Raw genomic sequence first — 23,215 nt, forward strand, 5'->3', positions numbered from 1 at the left:
ATTATTTGTGGGTTAACTATACAAACATGTAACCAAATAACCTAAAACCAGCTAAATCTCTGATTTACTATAATATAACACTCATTTAAAGAAAAAGCTAAACAGAGAGAGGAAGGGAGATTAAAGGAAAAAAAAAAAAAACAACTAAAACTTGGACAGGAGAATAAATGACAGATTCAAGCCAAGAGCAAGAGAACACACACACACAAAAATTACTACAAGAGCAAGTTCAGGTAGCTGGTCGGGGAGTGGGGAAAACTTAGAAAATACTCAATTCTGTCAAGCAGCTATTTTCCAGTCTAAACTGCTAATGATAATAATTATATGAAAAACACCAAGGAGAATACATTCAAGTTAATGGAAACAAGTCTTTATTAAGTAACTTTTAATATCAGAAAAATAAAACTCTTATAATTCTCTTTACAGCAAATATATAATATCAGTGCTTTGGCCATCTTAAGTTAAAGGCCCTTTATCATAAAATATATGGTTTTAAACTTTACTCAAATTGAATTTATAATCCCTATGACTTCCCTACATATACATAACAAAAGAGTGTAGTAAAATTAGCAAATACTAAACTATATTGATAATTTATCATTCTTAGTTTGTGGTTTTTAGAAACAGTACACGCACCTAATATATGTCGATTCCTTGGCTTATTAGTTGCAGTGTACAATGCAACAAAATACAAAATACATGCTTGGTGAACATTCGTTCTTATCTACAAGACGGCAGCTAGAGATTAGGTTTCAATACTGACATTTAACTATTCTACAAGCAATTAGCATTACATCTTAATATGCCATCAAGGCAACTTCTTTTTATACTGAAAAAATCAAAATAAAAACCGTTATTTGTAAACTTTTATACGAAATGTAACTCTTCAAGTGGAAATAAAAAATAAAATTTGTCTATTTACTATTGAATACACATAGGATTTCAATTTTTGTTATACTGAGAAAAAAAGTTCTTTTGTGTTGGGAAAATAACATTTCAAAAAATAATTAGTAGAAAAACCCACCTGTATAATGTTTTGTCCTTTCAATGCCAGCATAAATTTGGGAATATACTGAGGATGAAGTTACAGACATCAATAGGTGAAATGTACAAGTGTATTTAAATCTTTCCTTATGATTGGAAAAAGTTCTGAAATGAAGTAAACTGATTGGAGGTTGTCACAGCTGCTTTTGTGAATTATGCCAAGGGCATTATTGTCCCTTTCTCCCCCCCACTCCCCTAAATTACTAAAAAATAAAAATATATTTATAATGTGCAAGACAAATATGGATTGAACATAAAATGTTTCACATTTTGATCTATAGTCTAAAAATTAATAGCTTGATCAGACTAATGAATGGAATGTTCGCATCCTCAATTATTAGCCAATACAGAAGCATCCCAAAGCCCTTCCTGAAATGGGAAAACCCAGGTGGCCATTTCCACATTCACCAAGGGAGGCAATGGGTAGGAATTCACAATTGCATTCCTGATCCACTCATCATACCAGTCTTGAGCATTCTGGGCGAGATGAAGGTCAATGTAGCAGTTTTTGTCCCAAATTATAACCAGTGATCTAGTAAACTGCCATCAGCCCTACTATTACCAATGAATAATCACAATGCATTAAAAAGTTACTTGCAATCCTGCAGAATTAGGCATAAGTTGTTGTAAAATAAAAAACAAACCTGTTTTGTCAAAACTGGCAGTGTAAAGAAGGCAGCACTGGAAGTGTCTGAATCATCTGTAATGCCAAGTACCCTCCATAAACTCTTAATGTGGTTAGGCTTTGGGACTCATCATTTTGAAATCTTAGACATATACACTTTCTCATAGGCTCACACAACCTATGATTATCTTCACTCAGCCAAGTTGAAGTTCAGCTTTAACAATACAAACTATGTCTCTGGGTCTACAGGATAGTATTAATAATTCGAACCAAACTAATAGACAAGAGACCACTTAGGTTTAGTGTTACCATAGCAGCCTTTTATAAGTTTACTAACAACTTTAGCCTAATCCCAATAAAGCCTGATAACAGTCATAAGAATTCATTAGGAAATTTACTGGGGGTACCATTATACCCATGCCTTTACGAGTCCATATAGAGATATAGTATTTATGTATATATATATAGTTAAGAGTGAATTTGGATCGCCTGAGTAACAGCTGTCTGGCAAACTGGACATGATGGCGTTCTCTTTTCACAGATCTTGTTGGCACATTCCATGCAGAAAAGGTTGTGGCCACATGGAACTAGGGCAGCAATAACTTCATTCTCAAAGCAAATCACACAGTCGTGCTTTCGTCTTGATTCTGGAGGTGAGCTAGAGGTGGAACCACCATTGGAAGAGGAGTAACTATTGGTACCATTAGAAAAAGCAGGGATGTATATTGGAAGGCCAACATGGTTGCCTGTACTAGGTGGGTCGCTCCTAACCCTCCGAGCAAGTGGGTGTTCTATGCTCTCGGGAAAGGTAGGAGACAGACGAGGAGTAGATGGCTGACTTCCTCTACGCTGAGTCTTCACGTTACCAGAAGGATCACTCCCAAAGCCAGAGAGTGGGTTAACTGGTTCAAACGGAGTCCAGATAGTTTGAGCAGATGTTGGTAAAGAGTCAAAGGCAGGAGAGTCAACTGCAAGATCTTCTGAGCCTACAGATGGTAGTGTGTCTCCAAACCAAAAGTTTCCTGTGCTAAATGGGCTTGTTGGACTAAAGTCGGCCAGCCTATTGCTTCCAAAGTAGGAATCTGTGGAACCACTTCCTAGAGAACTGGAACTATCATTTCGATAATTGGATATCATTCTTGCACGGCTAGGAGGAACTGGATTGGAGGAGAGCCATGCAGAGCTGAGAGTGCCACCTTCAAAGCTTACATCGGTACCATTATAATGGAAATCGTTCTCTTCATTGAGCTCTATATAGTTTCCTGTACGCATGGCAATATGCATTTCTATTTCTTCCCGTGCTCGGTCAACATTTTCGGGCATCCCTGTCACTTCAAAGACGGGCTCCTTATCTCTGCTCGGAGTTACTATGTATGTGTGGGTCTGCTGCTGAATTCTTTTAATAGTTGCTCCTTTGGGTCCAACCACTAATCCTACCACACGATAGGGGACTCTGACTTGGACAGTGGTTTGACCAGGCAGATTAGGACTACATGACAACCCTCCCAGGGCAGGGCCATTTTTGTTGCGAGATGCACGAATCATGGAGAAGTGCTCTGCAGCTGACAGGATTTCTCTTTTGGCCATGGCAACATCTTCTTTCCGTCCAGTGACAACAAAAATGGGCTCTTCACCACGAACAGGTGTCTTGATATATGTGTTTGTCTTGGCTCTCAGTGCTTTAATTTTACAACCTGTTAGAAAGAAAACACTTCATAAGAATCAACATCTACTTCAATGACATTTATAAAAACAAATCACAGAAAGCTATTTTCAAGCTAAACATCTGTATAGAAACAGTTTTTATCTTATTTTATTTTTCTTAGTTTTAGAATTTATTCTTTTCCATAAAAACTTACCACTATATGATAAAATCTTCCTAATTCCACTAATATTCTCAGATCTAGAGGTATACTTTGTCTGGTGGTCTTTCATTTGGGAAAAGATGGTACTTTTACTTGGAGGTCTTAAATTCAGAAGTCTGATTTACTGTTTTCTTCCTCTTGTTATTAATCATTGCAAATAATGCATAAAGTAGTCCATATAGGTAAGCTATACCATGAGTGGGTTTGATTTTCAGAACAATAATTAACTACGTTGCAGGGTGTTGGTGGCAAAGGGAAACAGTAATGTACAGGTGAGACATATAATACCTATTGTCTCAATCTACACAATAACTTTAAGAACCAGACAGACTATTACTCTCCTTCTATTGCTAAGTAAACTGAAGCCCAGAAAAACTGTACAACTTGCCAAAGTTTACACAGCTAGTAAGTGGCAGACCCAGAGTTAAGCCCAGTCTGACTTCAAAATCTATTGTCTTTTCGCTAGTCCAAGAACTTCAATTTTTAGGCAACTGTACGACAGAAGTTCTTAAACTGACTTCCACTTAATGATCATAACATTTTAACTTAAAATTCCTCTTTCTTCTGTAAAACTCAATTGATGATAACAATAAACTGAACGCTCACATCTGGTAGGTCATCTCACTTCTGCTCCCACCAGTTGAACTGTAGGCTCATTAAGAGTCAGCTGTGTTTATTCCCATCTTGTCTACACTAGCTGTACTCATACTAGTAACTAAACTTACAAAAACCAGTGCAAAAAAAAAAAAAATTGTTTCTATGAAAATTAAGTTGAATGTTTTTGAAAATTGCAATAAAGCTAAGTACCTTAAAGAAAAAAAAAATCTGCTGTTGAATTATGCATGGATGAGACAACTATAAAAGCCTGGAATAAAAAAAGTAATACAGAATGATTTTGTGCTCACTGTAAAGTTCTTGCTCAATTTAAAAAAAACAGATACTGAAGATTGTATGGAATATGGGCGCTGGATATGGTTTTATTAAAGAAGGACTACTCTCAAGTAAAAGGTTTTAGTGCCAAATCCTAAATATATTTAAGCAAAATAAAACATCTTAGATACATATGAATAACTTTTTATAATTCCCCTCTTTAACCAACTTTTTTCCAGTAATAACCAATTACCAGTGCCAACTATGCAAGATTACAGGGCTTCAAACTATAACCTAAAATGTCAAATATACAACTAAGGCATAAAACTGAAGCTATACAAATATTTTTCAAAGATCTTAACATGAAGTTTTCCATAATAGATTTGTTCTCATAAACATATCATGCTATTCCTAGTTCCTCAAAATAAAGAAGCTAAGTGCTATAGATAATATGTGTCACAACTTGGGAAGTCTTGCTCTTAAACTTCCCTTCCTTTTTTTGTCTCCAGTAAATTAATAATGTGCAAAAACTAAGACTTTATGTATACATACATCATTGCTAACCTGCATAAATGTAATATTCCCCTGCCCCCACCACCCCAAATAAGTCTATTTGCCTCCAGTTTTGCCTTGCTCTAATCTACTCTCTATATTCACTTTGGCCAGATGATGCTTTCTAAATAGAGCACAGACCACGTGATCACTTTTTTGCATAAAGTGCTTTACTGGCTCCCTTTTTATCATAAGGATAAAGTCCATACAAAGCCCCTCTTTACCTAGTACCTGATTGCTTCTAGCTTCATCTCTTACTACTCTCCTTTCCCCCTTTCTCACTCCTTAAACTCTTGCTGTATGCTTCAGGCATATTAAAATCCTATGTATTTCTATGCTGTCTTGCTTCCATGACTAGAATGCTCCTTTGTCCTTGCCTCTTTACTCCCAGCTCTGCTTAACTCCTGCTAGCCCTTCATGTTTTAGTTTACAGCCTAATCTTCTAAGAAGCTTCCTCACCTCCAGGACTGGTTTGTGTGCCCTTCCAAAGCATTTCCAAAACACTGGGTGGTTGACTATAATATAAATATATACATGGGGTGACTATGCAACATTTGTTGAAAGATTTTCTATATGAAGAACACCAGGCCTTTCTTATGCATATTGCTTTGGATCTAAACTTTTTTGCCTAGGTTTCAAGACCCATATTGCTAAACTAACCTTGTTGAAGGGAGTTGATTTTGCTAACTTCAATTATAGGACACTCAAAACAACTGTGGAACTCATGAGGAAATGGCTGCTTTCTTCCTACTGGATCCCAGGGAACATATCATGAAAACACTTTGAATGAGGTTCTCCAAAAATTGAGAATTAGAATGAGTAAAAGCACCACTGAGTGTGACCTAAAAATGGTGTCTCCCTTCCCCAAAGAGCTTTCCCAGATGTCTAATTTTTCCTTGATTTTATTACACTTTCAAATATCTCAATGCTGGCTACAGAGCTAGTTTAAGAAAAGGGGAACTTAGAGACTGAGCTACCAGTTATGAAAATAAGAATCATAATACATCAAGGTTAGGAAGAAGTACTGCAACTTTAAAGCTGAATTAACCTAAGAGTGTCGGTCTGGCCCCTTTCAAATTTTTCTATATTGACCCTTAGAAAACTAAATTAAGAAATTCCTCCAAATAAATACTTCTGAGACTATCAGCAATTTTCAGTCCTACCAGTAGGTATATTCCATTTTTATAGGAATTGAGCTATCATTTTCCACCAACAAGACTGTCCACTATCAAAAACCTTATAAGAATGCTAGTAAAAGTGGGGGAAAGGACCCTCTCTTTATTTTAACTGGTGAGAGTATAAACTGTCCTTTCTGGAAGGCAGTTTGCAATATCTACCAAAATTATAAGTACATATATCCTTGTGCTCTCCTACAATCCTACTTGTAGAGTTATCTAGTAGAAATCCTTACAAAATGACCTCTGTATTATATTACTTGTCTGGACTAGTGTGAGGCTAGTACAGCCATATAACGAAAAACCATGCATTCCTAAAACTGGTTGACCTGGGGCACAGAGTAGGAGGGAGACAGTTTTCTCTGTATACTCTTTATTTTTTATAAATTTTGAGTGAATTGAGATCATTTTCCATTGGCCAATATGTGACTGATGGAGAGATGCCTAAGAAATTCTGAAATGGGTGTGTGAACACACAACTGGTCATACTCTACACTCAGGGGAGTTATTGTTATTATTTGGATACGTAACTTTACAATGGGCTACTACTTAGCAAGAAGGCAGTCTGCTAGAACCATATTCCTAATAACAGACAATTGTGATCATCCTGCAGAAAAACACTAAACCATTTCTATTTCTATTAAGGACAAAGAGAGAATTAACCTAAGAGTGTCGGTCTGGCCCCTTTCAAATTTTTCTATATTGACCCTTAGAAAACTAAATTAAGAAATTCCTCCAAATAAATACTTCTGAGACTATCAGCAATTTTCAGTCCTACCAGTAGGTATATTATAAGAAGGAAATATGCTTAAAGGTCCACAGAACACTATCTGGCCTATGGTTGGTTCTCATAAATAGGTGCTCAATACATGGCTCATTGAATAGAGAAAAGAAGAATGTTTTGAGTTTAGACCACTTCTAAGATGCGAGATAGGCCTATTCTACCCAAAAAGGTCTTGTGCTTACTAGGTTTTGCACATCAGGGGAAAGAGGCAACAGGAAGACAGCAAAGCCAACCCCTTTTAAACCACTGTAAATTAAAATAGAGGAATATATTTCTTCCCCTTCCTAAATTTTATGACAGTTTTAACACAGTACCCTAAACTTGGATTAGAACTACAAGATACCTTACCAATCATAACATTGTTTCCTTAGGAAAATATATATTAGGAGTCCCAAACAATTAATGATTTCTAGAATATGAATACATTCTAAAGTTGCGGACCACTTGAATGGGTAGAGTTTTTAAAAGGTGATACAAACTAAAGGAGAAAAAACATAATTTTGCAGGCGGGGAGGTAAAATGCTTTTTGGCGTATTTTAGATTAGGTTTCCACTTGAATATTCAAAGACATTTTTAAAAACCATGGAAGACTTTATAATCCCAGAGTGAAGCAAAACTCAGAAGCCATAAAAACCTGATAAATTAAAAAAAAAAAAAAATTGTTGCATGGCAAAAGTCACCAAGAAAAAAAAAAAAAAAAAAAAAAAAAAAAAAAAATTTGCAACTCATCCCAGAAATGGCTAATTTCCCTCTCTCTTTCACACACATTCCTCCCCTGCAAATCAAAACACCAAAAAGCCAGCAGCAAAACAGGTAAAGGAAACAGCTCACAGAAAAGCAAATATGCAAATGGCTCTGAAGATGGAAATTACCATTTTTATAGGAATTGAGCTATCATTTTCCACCAACAAGACTGTCCACTATCAAAAACCTTATAAGAATGCTAGTAAAAGTGGGGGAAAGGACCCTCTCTTTATTTTAACTGGTGAGAGTATAAACTGTCCTTTCTGGAAGGCAGTTTGCAATATCTACCAAAATTATAAGTACATATATCCTTGTGCTCTCCTACAATCCTACTTGTAGAGTTATCTAGTAGAAATCCTTACAAAATGACCTCTGTATTATATTACTTGTCTGGACTAGTGTGAGGCTAGTACAGCCATATAACGAAAAACCATGCATTCCTAAAACTGGTTGACCTAGGGGCACAGAGTAGGAGGGAGACAGTTTTCTCTGTATACTCTTTATTTTTTATAAATTTTGAGTCATACAAATGCTTCATTTTTCAAAGAAATATGACTAAATTAGAAAAGAAAAACTAATATAAGGAAATGACACATTTTAGTAGTTTCAGCATATCAATTAAGACTTTTGGCTAGTACTACTGAGATTTTAATTTACACGAACAGTAGCATAAATGATTTTATAATCTCTAAACAAGGTTTTGTAATTCTAAAATTCTAAAACTAACACTTGTTTTCTTACAGCTACAGATGAGAACCAACACATGGCAAGCTGTATTCAAGTTAGTCAGTGGACAGAAAGCTAGACCAGACTGTTCAGAGGTCAAGAACTAGGGTAGCACTAATAACTTCCTTAGGTATTTTATCTTGGTTTGGAACTAAATTCCCCAAATAGAAGTATCCAACTTACTTCACCATTGTAGGAACCCAATTTCCCTTCCTCCGTCACTGTTGCTGGGGCTGTGTTTCACATTAAAGCCCTTTAGCTGCAGCTAGAACTCTGTTCCTCCCACTCCCTGGTTACAGCAAAGGATTCTGCCTTGCTTCTCCAGGTTAAACAGTGCCTCTCCCAGCCTTAGAAATTAAGAGAGAAGGACCTCTGTTGCTAGGGGAGGAGTTGGAAGAAAGAAAAGGAAATGATGGTATCTTCAATGTTTTTCAAACCATGGGTTGCAATATCAGAAAAGAACTTAATGTGTTTAACGGGATAAATGTAAAATGTTCTTTCTGCTGTGGGTTACAGTCGGAAAAGTTTGAAGCCATTACACTAAAAACAAACAAAAAACCCATTAGACTAGATCATCTTAAAGGCCACTTTCTAGTTCCACGAAACGTGTGAAATGATGCACTTATAACAAACCAGTGAAGTGGAAGGACTGTGGAATTACCGAGATGTGGGTTTAAGATCTGACTTTGCAGATGGAATTTCCATATATTTGAGAATGATAATACTATAGTTCTGCTCAATGGCAACCTAAGGTAGCTTTTGGAAGCCAGAGAGCCTACACATATTTATAATATTGAATTTTAAAAAATCATTTTTTTTCTAGTCACCAGAAATATATCTTGGACACCTAGAGCAGGATTTTGCATCACGGTTTTATTTTTATTTTTAAACCATGGTTCATTTAGGTGGTAGCAAAAAGACCATATGGCCTATCTACACTATTTGTTCCCACCTCCCAATAGAAAAAGCACTATGTGATACAGAACTGAGTTAACATTTAGGTCACCAGTAAAGCAGACTATAATTAAGCAGAAAAATAAAAGTCCATGGAGTTGTTCATCATTTACTATTAAGTTCCTAAAAAAGGCACATGCATTTATAGGTAGTATGTTAGGCAGAATTCTAAGATGGTCCCCTGAGATTTCTGGTTCTTGTGTATACATACTTTCTTCCAGTTGGTCAAACACTAATCTAGGAACCCCTGTGAAGGAATTTTACAAACATAATTACAATCCAAATCAGTTCACCTTAAAATAGGGAGATCATCCAGATTATCTGTGTGGGCCTGACCTAATCACAAGTCAATTAATTAAAGGCGAAGTTTTTTTCCAGCTGGTCTTAGAAGAGGACGTCAGAGAGACAGGTCTGGCTTTATGGAAGAAAGCAAACAATCTATGTTGTGAATTGCCTATAGTGAGACCATGGCAAGGAACTGTGGGTGGCCTCTAGAAGCTGAGAGCTAGGAAAGACAATGGTGGCCTCCCCATCCTACAACCTCAAGGAAACGAATTCTGCCAACAACCAGTGAGCTTGTGTGAGGACATGAGCCTTAGCTGAGAACTGCAATCCTGGCCAATACCTTGACTTCAGCCCACTGAAACTCTAAGCAGAGAAACTAGACCCATCATATCTGACTTCTGACCTACAGAAACCGAGATAATAAATTTGTGTTGTTTTAAGCCACTAAATTAGCAATAACTGTTATGTAGTAATAGAAGCCTACTACAGGGTTCTCAGAGCCCTTAAAGACTCCATAATCACTGTCCTAAGAGAGCACAGGTTAAAATGTTAGGTGTCTGTATTACAATCTTATTCAGTATCTAACGAGACACTCTGGAGGGATCTCAATCAGAATTAAGCAGTAGCTTTGCACATATAGTACTATATTAAGGTGCTATAGTAAATACTGAATTGCCATTAATTCAATTAAAGTCCAGAAATCTTTTTCTGTCCTTTGTCTTATTACCTGCTTTAATTTTCTAATGCTGCTGTAACAAGTTACCACAAACAGTGGCTTCAATGATACAAATTTATTATTTTTACATATATTTACACTTTTACCTATATTTATTATTTTGCAGTTCTACAGGTCAGAAATCTGACAGGGGTCCCAACAGGGCTAAAATCAAGGTGTTGGTAGGGCTGTATTCCCTTCTGTAAGGTCCAGGTGAGGATCTGTTTCCTTGCACAGTCAGGTTGTTGGCAGAATTCAGTTGTTTACAGTATGACAGGGGTCCCAACAGGGCTAAAATCAAGGTGTTGGTAGGGCTGTATTCCCTTCTGTAAGCTCCAGGTGAGGATCTGTTTCCTTGCACAGTCAGGTTGTTGGCAGAATTCAGTTGCTTACAGTTTAAAATCAAGGTGTTGGTAGGGCTGTATTCCCTTCTGTAAGCTCCAGGTGAGGATCTGTTTCCTTGCACAGTCAGGTTGTTGGCAGAATTCAGTTGCTTACAGTTATAGGACTGAGTTTGGTTGCTGGCTGTCAGCTGAGGGCCATTCCCAGCTTCTAGACACCACCCACATTCCTCGGCTTGTGGCCCCCTTCATCCTCTGAGACAGCAATGGTGGTTGAGTCCTTCTCATGCTTTAAATCTATCTCAGATTTCACACCAAGCTGGGCAAGGCTTTCTGCTTTTAGGGACTCATGTGATTACACTGGGCCCACTGAGATGATCTCAGACAACCTCCCCATAGTAAGGTCCATACCCTTGATTACATCGTCTGCAAAGTCCCTCTTGCCAAGTGAAGTAACATATTCACGGTTTCTGGGGAATTAGGATGTGGACATCTTTGGGTGGGTAGAATTATTCTGCCTACTACATTACTCTTTTCCTTTCCTCTAATTATTTTCTTTCTTCCAAGTACCTAGCTTTTGTACAAAGTATTTGGTCCATGGAAATTTTAAGCCCCAATCCAGAAATAGCAGTAACCCAATGGCCAAGGGCAGTGGATAGGCATAAGATAGGATCAGGAAAGGTTTGGGGAATCAGGCATTTGAATAGGGTAATGGGATAGGGCTAAAAATCAAATAGGAAGAAAAGAAATATATTAAGCCAGGTGCTGATAATGTCTATTACTAGGTGATTGTTTATGCTGAGAGGTGAGTGGTTTGGTAGAAGATACAAAAGCAAAAGCTGGCCTCCACTTGTCCTAAGGGCTTTGCCTTGGTGTTCCTAGCTAAATCACTCCTTCTTGAGGCCCAAGAGCATTTTACCAATGGTGAGATAAAGTTCAACCTAATGCCTGAACTGCCTCATTCAAATGTTAAACTCCTTCCAGGTGGTATAAAGGAATATCATCATTTCTGCTCTTAGGGAGATCAGTCTGGAGAGGAAAGTCATGCAAGCAATACTGATATAAAATAACTGCTTTTATAAAAATAGGCATATGAAACAAGGGGTACATACAAAAGGAGATGACTTCACTGCTTACAGTAAATGAAAGAAGCCTTCAAATCCATTTGAATTGAGGCTTGAAGAAAATGGTTTTGTCAGGTGAGGAAAGTGGAGGGAAATGCCAATTTTAAGAGCAGGGAATCATGAGTACCAGACGGCACAGTCGGGATACTACGACTGGTTGGGTATTATGAAGAGCCTGAAGTGACTAGAGAGTAGAACGACAGGGGATAAGGCTGGATGGGGAGACAGAAATCTTTAGTGTCAGGCAAGGGAGTTTAAACTATATCTTGTAGGTGCACAGAATTTGGGGTAGAGGAGTAACATAATCAGATATGCATGTTAGGCTGGTGGGAGCATAAAAACTGCAAAGAGATTGGAGGCAGGAAAACTTACCTGAAAGGCCGTCACAATTATCAAGAGAAAAATGCTGAGAGAATGAAAGGATGCAAGCAGGGGCTATACATGACCACTTTTATGTTCTAATATCAAGTATATTTATTTCAAGGTCTTGTGTTGCTGATCTTTGACAAAGAGGAGTTTGTTCTCCAGAAATTAAATCCATTATATTCCCCATTCATTTCATAAATTACCTACATACATAAGGTGACTTAAGAAAGCTCAAACCCTTGCAAACAAACATCAAAACTGCGTTATGTGTATTTATTTTCACTTTCCTTCGGGTATACCTTTCTTCAAAAATCTCCCCCAAGAGGTTTTGTTTTGAAGGGGTAAGGATCCTACTGTGAAATCATTATACTCTTTAATAAAAGCAGAGAGAGGAAATTTAAACTCATAGACTAGCACTTTTTACATTCAAGAAAAATAGAACTCCTTGGTCTGACATTAAATTCCTGCCCCCCCGCACCCCCCTTGCCCAGACTTCATCATCTGCTAAACATGTCTTGTTCCTCTTTTATTTCTGTTCGGATTTTTCCTTAAATAACCTGGAGAACCCTCCCAGCACACTCTCTCCTCCTTGAGTTACCTATAATAAACATGACCATTTGGGAAAGATGAAAGATGTGTGAAAGGCTATATGAACTGAAGAATACAAACCTAGGTATAACTCATTATTATCGCTACCATATATGAATCCTTCAAAGTCCAGTTCAAAGGAAACAATACAAGGAGGAAAAAACTGATTAACTGCAGGGCTGGGTTCTAATCTACCACCAGTTACCTGCTATTTTTTTTTTTTTGTCTTTTGTCTTTTTCCGTGTCCGGCAACGGATCGCAACCCTCAGTGTTGCCCCCGTACCAGACCGGGGACCGGCAACGGGATCGCAACCCTCGGTGTTGCGCCCGCTCCTCGCTCAGCCAGTGAGCGGGAACCGGTCTGTATGTGGGATCTGAACCCTCGGGCGGGAGCGCTGCCGCGCTTCCCAAGCGGTGCACTATCCAGTGCGCCACTGGGCCGGCCCAGTTACCTGCTATTTTAACATTAGGTCTTTTAAGTCCCTCTTCTAGGAAATACAGTCACCGCTCCTTTTTCTGAAGTCTAAAAAGCTCTTGGGACAATCGGATTCTACCTTATCTCATAAGCATGTATCTATTTTTCTTTCCTCAAGGAAAGGTTGGTAGAATAATGGTTGGGAACACAAGATTTTGGATGGACCATCACTAATCAGCTTTGTGAACCTGAACAGGCCACTAAACCTCTACGTCTCCTTCACGTGTGAGGAACTAAGATTAAAGACACTTTCCTCATTTAGTCGATATAAGGATTAAAGAAAACACTGTATTAAAAATGCTTGTTATAATGCCTATTATTCAGTTAAGTACTCAACAAAAGGGTTGCTTTTATGATTTTTTTTTAGAACTATTTCCTGTTACCCACTTCTCCCAGCAAGTATTTCATGAGTAAACTCAGCTGACATCTGGGACAGGACTCAGCCTTGAAATAATAAAAATTTCTAGACCACTTTTCAGTTTTCTAAGCTCTCTTCTAAATATATTCTCATTTAATCATCATAATAGAGTGGTTTAGGAAGGGCAAGAGAGCTTACTTTCTTAAACCCAAGTTGTCTTAGTTCCATACTCCTTTTACTACTACTATTTCCCCCTAAAAGCACATCTTTTTACATGTTTCATTATATATTAGAATTAATGAGGGAAGGTCACATTAAATGATTTTATATAAAATAAGGGCCTTTTCCCATGGAATAGGCTACACAGACTATTCAAAAGCTCCTTTTACTTTACAAGAACTCAACTTCAGTATTATATCTTCAAAGACTAATAAATATCAGCTAAATTCCAATAAGAGAATGTTTCTTATGCACACAATTTAATTCAAGGTTTTAAATAATAATTTAGTTTAAGAATGCAATGTATTCCCTAAATGCACAATATAAATAACTTTCCTTTCTAGGGTTCAAGTGCCCTTCTTGGAGCTCTTCTAAAGTCAAGACTCTCTAAAATTTTTAAGAATACTCTTTTTCACAATAGGGATCACTATGACAGCACTTCCATCAGCTTAATTTATGTGATTTTAGTTTTGTGTATCATCAGTATTCATATGGACATTTAATGGCTTTGATCAAGTAGCATTTACTGTCCTTCAAACAAAAGCTCCAAACAACTCAAGGTTGACTGGATCCTTAAACAAAGGGCTAGGAATAAAGGCAAGAGGGAAGAAAACCCCAATAACTACAATATGGAAAGTAAAATGATAATAAATAGCAAGCTTCTAGTCCAATAATTTGGTTCATTCAAAGAAACAGCAAATATCCAATGTGTTTCAGGTACTTTAACCTATACTAAAGAGCAACAATGACTATGATTCAGTTATAACAATTTCAAACACCAAAAGGATTTAGCATCTGTACACGTTCATGTGCAGATACTGATCTGTCATTTTCTTTTATTATATTGTTGGTTGGTGGTATATGGTGGTGGTGATATTCAAATTTTTTATATCCTTGCTGATTTTTTTGTCTGCTTGTTCTATCACCTACTTAGATAGGAGTGTTGAAGTCTTCAACTTTATTAGCTTGAGACCTTGGATAAGTTACTCATACCTCCTTAGACCTGTTTCCTTATTTGTCTTGTGGAAATAAGAATATATCAAATGAGATGGAACATGTGGTTTTGCACAGTGTCTGACACACTCGTGTTTTTTGTTATTAAAAAAACCCCACCACAAATGAAGTGATTTTCTACAGGGAGTTAAAAACATTTAAGGAATCCATCTCCTAGAGATAAAACATACCATGTTTTATCTTAACAATCGAAGTAAGATATTACCAACTTTGCAAAACTGGGAGGAGATACGAAATCAATTTAACTGGTAACTTGAAATCTGGTTAACTTTTATGTACATGATTTTAGGGACTCTCTTTGGACAAAAATCAGAATACAAGAGCTATGAGACATCATCTAGTTCAATCTGATTTTATACGTGAAGAGACCCGAAGCCTAGAATTACCCAAACTTATAAACTCGTGAATCCTAAATTACCATTCTCCCAGCCTGTCTTATTTTCCTAGTTGATTTTTAGGAGTGGAGAAGAATCACCGGCATGTACCAGGTATTTTTAAAAACAGAAATCTATCCCCACTCTTTTTCCACTTAATTCTTTTATACAAGAGGATCAGAAACAGTTAATAAAACAATTCATATTTGGCCTTTCACTAAAGCTGAACCATTCAGAAGAGTGTAAATTACAGATGAAAGGCAGAACAATTTTCGTAACTGAGCAGCTTTAAATTATGTACATGCCCTTTAGAGGATGTTAATAGAAACCTCAGAATTATCTCTGTTTGGTACCATAAAATGGAATCAGTATCATTTGTAAATGATTCTCTCCCACACTAGCTTAGTTCTTTACCAGGAAATATATTTCTCCAGCTCTGATTTTAAATAAATTTTAGAACCTACTGTAAACTTTTAAAAATATAATTTAAATAATTTAGTTAGTGGTATACCCTAGAAAAAACTTATGAAAATGACCATTTTTGGTTTCAGCTAGCATTTTCTCAGAGTATAAAAGAAATTTAGTAGTAAAAAAAATTATAAACTTTACCTTACCTCATATATAATTTATTATCTCTATAATTTCAATTGCAGAGTGAATTTATACTAATGACATCTTCTCAAACTTGATCCTCACAACAAATGGAGGGTGGGGAGGAAGGGGAGGGAGAGACTGGGGAAGAACAAGTAGATGGAACAGGTTTATTCCACATGAGGAAACTGAGTTGAGAGAGGTTAAAGTGATCTGTCCAAGGTCACAGCCAACAAGTGATGAAACTAACACAAATTTTCTAACACCAAGTTCAGTGTACTTTCCTGCAATATACTAAATGGTACTGGTGGAAAGGTCAGAAGATAAGGCAAAGGGTAAGGGAGAGTGGTACAGAGAAGGGGGATAGTAATAAAAAGGTCAGCCCCAAATGCAAATACTTTTTTATACTTGTAACCTTTTGGGGAGATCTTCCATTTCCCTCCCCTCTCTCCTTCAATCATATTCAAGATCAAATTCTTTATGCTTACTTTCAACTCCATCTACAGTTTTCATTAAATAATTTTCTTCATTATCTTAAAGACCTAGTCTTAAGATAATGATACGACTTTACTAGTGGTGAAATCAGGCTTCCCTGCATGCAATCAATGAATTGTAGTACTTGCTTACTAGACAAAGACAACCAACCGTGCACCTGAATTGTCCCTAAATTCCAACACTAGCATGAAAGAGGTTCTATTACTCATTGTAACTTAATTTTCACACAACCAGTTATAGAATAAAGACAAACTATTCAAACAGCATGAGGCTATGCATACATTCAATTTTGTATAGTTGTGCTTGGTAATCCTAATATCAGGATATTATTTTAAAGGCTTATATATCAGATTTAATCTTTGTAACTCTCTATATAGTAACCAAGCAGAAAAAAATTAAAAGTAAACCCACAAATTATGGTATATAAGCTATCAGAGAAGCATTAAGGATGCAGTCTAATAAAAAACATTATCTCTTTTGAATCACCTGAATATCAATGGGATTTAAAATAGATTATCCATGATCAACTAGGGTATTTCAAAAAGTCTGTGGAAAAATAGAATTTAAAAATATGAATCTTTCCACAAACTTTTTGAAGACACCTCGTATTTGCAGCTTCCTAGAGAAGTTTTTTCTATAACTGCAAATACACTTATTTAGTATCTCAGGAACATCAATATCTGTTTTTTTTTTCATTTTGAGTTTAACTAAATTACAAATTTCACATGGCAGAAATTACATTGCTTAAAATTCTGTAACAATCCCATTAATTATAAAACAGTACTATGGTAGTCACCATGGCTGTTCATCAAGATTCTGGCTCTCTCCTTGTGGACACATGATTGTAATGTAATTTCTCACCCATTTCAAGTTAGGTGTGGCCAGATGACTTGCTTTGATTAATGAAATATGAGTGGATGTGATAAATATTACTTCTTGGTCTAACACTTAAAGACCAGCGTGTGCTATGCCATCTTCTCATCCTCTGGCACAAAGGGAGGTCAGTAACACTTGAGATAGTGACTGCTTCATTGGCCCGTGTCCCTGAATGACTAAAATGAGCAAAACTCCTGTGAACAAGAAAGAAACCTTGGTTGTTTTAACATTAAGATGGTGGGGTTCGGGCCGGCCCGGTGGCGCACTGCTACAGTGCGCCGCTTGTGAGTGCGGTGGCCCTCCCGCCGAGGGTTCGGATCCCACATACAGACCGGTTCTGCTCTCATTCAGACATCAGTTGGTTCTAGTTCTATTACATTAGAAGAATATAACGTGTGAAACTGTCTGCTAAAGCCGAGAAAGAGTGAACAAGATTAAAGAGTGGTTCCAAATTAATTTCAGATTTACCTTAACAAAAGTAACATGTGCTTATCACTTATAGTTTCCGATATGCTAATTGATTTGTGTATCATTCAGAGTCTCTAGAGGCATTGTAGATTTGATTACATCCAACTGCAAAAGAAGAATCTGAAGCCTAGGGAGTTTAACTGACTTGTCCAGGATCACAAAGTGAGTTATTGGCACAGAATACAGAATTCAGGAATATCTATTTCTGATTGCTGGCTCTTTCTAATATACCACAGCTGAATAGAGAATGTTATGTTACAGGCAATTTGGGGTAGTTTACAACATGTATTCTTACATTAAAACATATCCTCTCAAATGTTTTCATATTCAGTTTAAAGCAAAAGTATTAAACTTTCCATAAATTCTTCAATTTGTACAATCATCAAAAGTATTCAAAAACCAAATCAGTAATATATTAAGCACCCTTAGAACTAAATGCTGCCTTTCCTTGAAAACTTAAGATGTAGAGAGGAACTACCTTAGATTTACAACCCATAAACATTTTTGGAATTTTTCTATGTAGAAATTCCTAACAAGAGTAACAGCTCTCAAATGTGCGGCTTCCCTGGATCATTTTTAGGTTGCTGGTAACCACAGGGTAGAAAACACACCCTTGAATTACCACTTTATTTCACATTTCCTCCCTAGTGAATCAGAATAGCTCATTAGCTGAATAAGGCAGGAAGAAAAGGCAGTAGATCCCCCACTCATTTGCAAAACAATTATAGTAATTGAACCTTTCCCAGTGGTCCCAGAGCTAATACAAACCATTATCAACTAAATTTAAATTTTAAAGCCTAGAAAAGTTATAATATTTAATTTTTAAAGCTAGCACTTATATATAAACAAATAACTTTCTCAACTATAAATAAGTGATTCTTTCGTTAGTACATTAGAACTATATTATAACTTGCCTGCTGGGCAGTAGAGACACCAAAATTTTATTAAATAAGCTAATTTGAATATTGATATTTTAAATTATTCATACTAGGGCCGGCCTGTGGCTCACTCGGGAGAGTGTGGTGCTGACAGCACCAGGGCCACGGGTTCGGATCCCATATAGTGATGGCTGGTTCACTCACTGGGTGAGCGTGGTGCTGACAACACCAAGTCAAGGGTTAAGATCCCCTTACTGGTCATCTTTTAAAAAAAATAAAAATAAAAATAAATAAATAAATAAATTATTCATACTAGAAATACAGTATCCCAACTCAGATGATTAGGGCACAATTTAACCCAAGATATTATTAATCTTCTGGAGCAAAATGCCTCAATACTGAAGGAACAATGAAGAGTGGAAAAGACTTTATTTTTGATATCAAACAAACTGGTCTAAATCCAAGTTCCATTGTTTGAGTAAGTTATTTTTCAGAGCCTCAGTCTCTACATCTGTAAAACGGTGATAATCACCTAGTAGGGTTAAATGGCACTGGTAAAATACCTAATACAGCACTGTTTAAAGAGAAGGTCAACAATCTCTCCCCTCCCACAAAAGAAAAAGACACTGTGCTTTCAGCATTATTCTCAAAGGGTTTCTTCTCATGAATGTGTATTTCTTCTTGAATAGTTAATTTATGTACAGTAAGACCAAGCTCTCTCTTTTTCTCCTTGACAAACATGCATACAACCTTATTTCAGTTGTGTTAGAGCTTGAAGGGTGGTTCTAACCCTAAGAAATTTCGAAAAGCTGTCATAAGCATGATTTAAGACAACTTGAAACCATGTAAAATATTAATTGTTTAAAAATTGACAACGCATACTACCATTGGGGATCTGTGGAGACAGAGTAGCTCAATAAAGAAGAAAAATATTTCCAAAATGTCTAGCTCAGTGATAGCCAAAGCAGGGTGCAAGAAAACCCACTGGAGTGTAGAAAAAAAATTAAAAATCCTATTGCCATTTTTACCTCATTCTTTAAAATTTTTAGTTTTATAATATATATTAGCATACATAGTATTCATAAATAAATATTCAGATATTGGGAGTACAAGCTTAAATTTTTGACAGGGTGTACAACCCAAAAAAGTTGAAGATGACTCTTCGAGGCTAGAAAACACACATATACCATCAGTCATAATGAAAACAGTTGAATATGCACATTTATCTTAAATAGTAATATAAAACCTTGGGTTATGAGTCTTTAAACAACTGAATTTATGAAATTCAATATTTAATTATAATGTATTAAGAATGGGTATAGAGTTCTACTTTAATTCACTTTTTAATCTAACTGGATATCAATGACTGTACAAACTGAACAAAACCTGTTGACTTTAATTAATCTATTAACAACTGTCAATGTGTCTTGCAGGTACTACACTTAAAAAGAGATGTTTCTAAGTTTACAAAATTAGGTCTTAAAATCTGTTGTCAGGTTTATTTTTGAAATCCATATTCTAAAACTTCTTTATAGTTAATAAACCTCTTTAGTTCCTTGCTTTATTTTACAGTATTGTTAGTTTCACAACAGATGCAAAGCTTTAAAAAACAAGGCCAAGTTAACATTTACAAACAAGCATATGCTACCAGGGAGTATAAATACTAGGTCAAACTCTGCCAACTTTCATCACTATCAAAAGCAGTGGTTTGTGTGTTTGAAAGACACTGGAACTACAGGCCATCTACATAAGCTGCTAGTCTCTGTGACTCAAAATTCCATTTGTCCTATTCTTTGCTTCAGAGATGAAGTCATAAATGTCCCCATCTGTAACACAATTATTTCCATAACCAATTAAGAGATGTCAAACAGAAAATTATGACTTCAGGTAATGAATAAACAGCAGGAATAATTTTTAAGAATGAAATTTTAACTCCTTCAAAGCAAATAAGAAAATATGATTTGCCCTATTTTACTCACTTAGGACAGGTACTTTCCTATGGGGAAATTATCACAGTGTAGAAGGATGTGAACATTAGAAGTCACCTATTCATCCAGAGTACTGAGCAAATACTTTACAGGTTTTATTACCATGCTGCTGGGGAGCGGGGGTAGCAAAGGGGTCAATGATCCACTAGTTGAATGGTTCAAAACAGGAAAAGGGCAAGACTTTGTGCTCTTAAGATATGACAGAGGATGATGACATACTTTTAACAGTACTGTCAACTCTGGGAAAACATTAAGTGCAAAAGGAACAGTCAGCAATTTGTCTTCATGTCCTAAAACATAAACAGATTCACATTTGCTAATGAACCCTAAAGCAAAACCCTAAAAAGAAAAACTAAGACTTTATCTCATTTGCTATCATGTAATAGATGGTATAAAATAAAATCCTGGAATTAATTCAGTTTACTTTTAAGTAATGGATTTGTATAAAGATAACAGTCTACACAGTTAAAGATCACTTTATAGTGCTTTAAAGAGTTTAAAACAGTGAAGGACAAGAGTTTATACTAAACTAAATCTACAAAATATGTTATCTTGTCCCTCAGTAAAATTTGCATGTAAATGTTCTTTTCCTTTGTTATCCTCGACTATCGCCATAAGCACACTGAAAGCAACTTGTGCTGAGCAAGTGGCATCCTAGTATGGTGTGGAGGGTTCTACATATTCTGGCCCAAACATCCACCTACCTAGCCCTTTTCCACAACTCCCCTTTCCAGACCCTAAGTATTAACAAAACTCAACACTACTTGCTGATCACACCTAGAGATTACACCTCCACAGCTTTCTTCACAGTGTTCCTCAGTCTTTCTTCAACGTCCGTTTGCTAAGTAAGCTTCTATCCATTCTCCAAGGCCATCCAGGGTCAAGGGTTTGTTTGCCACACTATAGACAGAGCCATTAACTTCACATTAGTTTAGTGGCGTTCCACTGTTTATTAGACTGTTTGCTTAAGGGCAGAAAATTTCTGAATCAACCTCATATTTCAACTCCATACCATAAACTCAGTAGCTAGCAAAATACAAGCTTGACACAAAGCAGTTCCTGAAAGTTCTTAAATTAATGACCAACTCATTCTGGATCTATAAGTTGAGATGTTATAATTTTATCCTATATAGGTGAAACAGTTCTCTTCCGGATTATCCTAGATATCGCCAAAAATAAACAAACAAACAAACAAGGCATGTGAAACTCATTTACCAGACCAACTATAGGAATAAACTCTATTTCAATGTAATAGAACCAGATTTGAACAGTGCCTTTAAGTGCCAATCATCAGGCAGTCTGAAAATAAGCTTTTTCCTCTCTCCAGATTTCAGATGGGTTTTTCTTATTAAAATTCTAGAGATAAGAAATGAGCCAACTCTGATACGTGAAGCCACCATTTCAACAGATCTCTTATTTATATGTACTTTAGATCACTTGGGAAAGATGAGATCATTTAAGCAGCAGCGCCATCATCTCTTTATTTGACCCCAACAATGCTCTCAACCTAACAGTAAAGAGGCATTCATCGAACAGACTAAGCTATAGTGCAATAAGGCGGCAGCAGGTAATACTGAGCCCTTTAATAACGGGGGAAAGGCTACATTAAAGAGCATAGGACCTTCCCTAAAAATGTCGGATACAGAGGTACTCTGGGCATCCCCTTCCCCCACCTTCACAAATCTAGTCCTGGAATCTGAGACATAGGTCCTTTGTCTGAACAATGTGGGAGGAGTTTGTCTGCAGTACTGGTGTGCTGGCAAGTGAAAAAGAGAATTTATTGAAAACTGTATAAACGCACAAAGTTCCTTAATCATCTTCCTATCTAATTTTTCTTCATCGTACACGGTAAAGTGTTCTAAAAGACACCCCATGTGCCGTACCGAGAGTCAAAATGTATCGACCGAGGGGAATACAGTAAGATCAACAAAGTTAGGCTGCTCTTCAAGAGCTAAGTTTCTGAACAGCGGAGGGGCGGGGGATGGTGGTGATACCGACCACTTGAACATCCCTTCCCTCTTGAATGAGCTTCTACAAGCCTCCATTTCTGTCCATCTCTCCGTCTGAATAAGCTGTGGTAAGGGGAAGCTGAGCGCCTTTACCAGACAGACACCCGGCTGCGCAAAGTTGCAGTCTCGAAGCTCTCCGTATACAACACCGAATCCACAACTCCTCTGACCCGACCTTTTACCACCTCGCTGAGGTTTCTGGTGCCACGCCAGCCCGGCGTTCCGCGAATACAGCCCGAGTAAAGAGAACACCACCGGACTGGGTGGCGCAAGAAACTTAACACTTTTTATCAGGCAAAACGAGAGGAATAGCGTGGGTTTTCGCAAGGTGACCCACCTTCTCAGCTGGTCGACCCTCGGCCCTTTGGCGATGGACTTGGGGGACTCGCCGGGTCCGCTGTTTTTGGCCCCAACCTCGTTCCTTTGGTCTCCCCACCCACGCCCAGGGCCGTGCCCCGCAGGACCTCCTTACTCCCCACACTCACCCTGGCGGCCGACGATCTCGGCGACGTGCTCGGAGCTGGGCACCGGGACGCACTCGGTGGTGTTGACGCTCTTCCTACGGAGCAGGGCCGCCTGTTCCCCGTTCAGGGCGGCCGCCGCCCCGCAGCCGCCGGGGCCGTAGGCGTGGGATAGCATCGCCGCCATCATGCCCTGGGCATCGTCCCCTCCGTACAGCACCCCCGCCGCCGCGGCCGCGGCCGCCGCCTCC

At 37.4% G+C, this 23,215-nt stretch overlaps 1 protein-coding gene across 1 annotated transcript; it reads right to left on the bottom strand.

Moving 5' to 3' along the window:
- Positions 1-348: 348 nt before the first annotated feature.
- MEX3C (mex-3 RNA binding family member C) lies at positions 349-23,209 on the bottom strand. Its single transcript, XM_008584339.1, has 2 exons — positions 22,989-23,209; positions 349-3,363 (listed from the first exon to the last, which is right to left on the bottom strand). The coding sequence occupies exons 1-2, from the start codon at positions 23,152-23,154 to the stop codon at positions 2,138-2,140; spliced, it is 1,392 nt and encodes a 463-aa protein (XP_008582561.1). The 5' UTR covers positions 23,155-23,209; the 3' UTR covers positions 349-2,137.
- Between the last annotated feature and the right edge of the window lie 6 nt (positions 23,210-23,215).

This window comes from Galeopterus variegatus, unplaced genomic scaffold (assembly GCF_000696425.1).
Source record: "Galeopterus variegatus unplaced genomic scaffold, G_variegatus-3.0.2 Scaffold3229, whole genome shotgun sequence".
NCBI classification, from domain to species: Eukaryota; Metazoa; Chordata; class Mammalia; order Dermoptera; family Cynocephalidae; genus Galeopterus; species Galeopterus variegatus.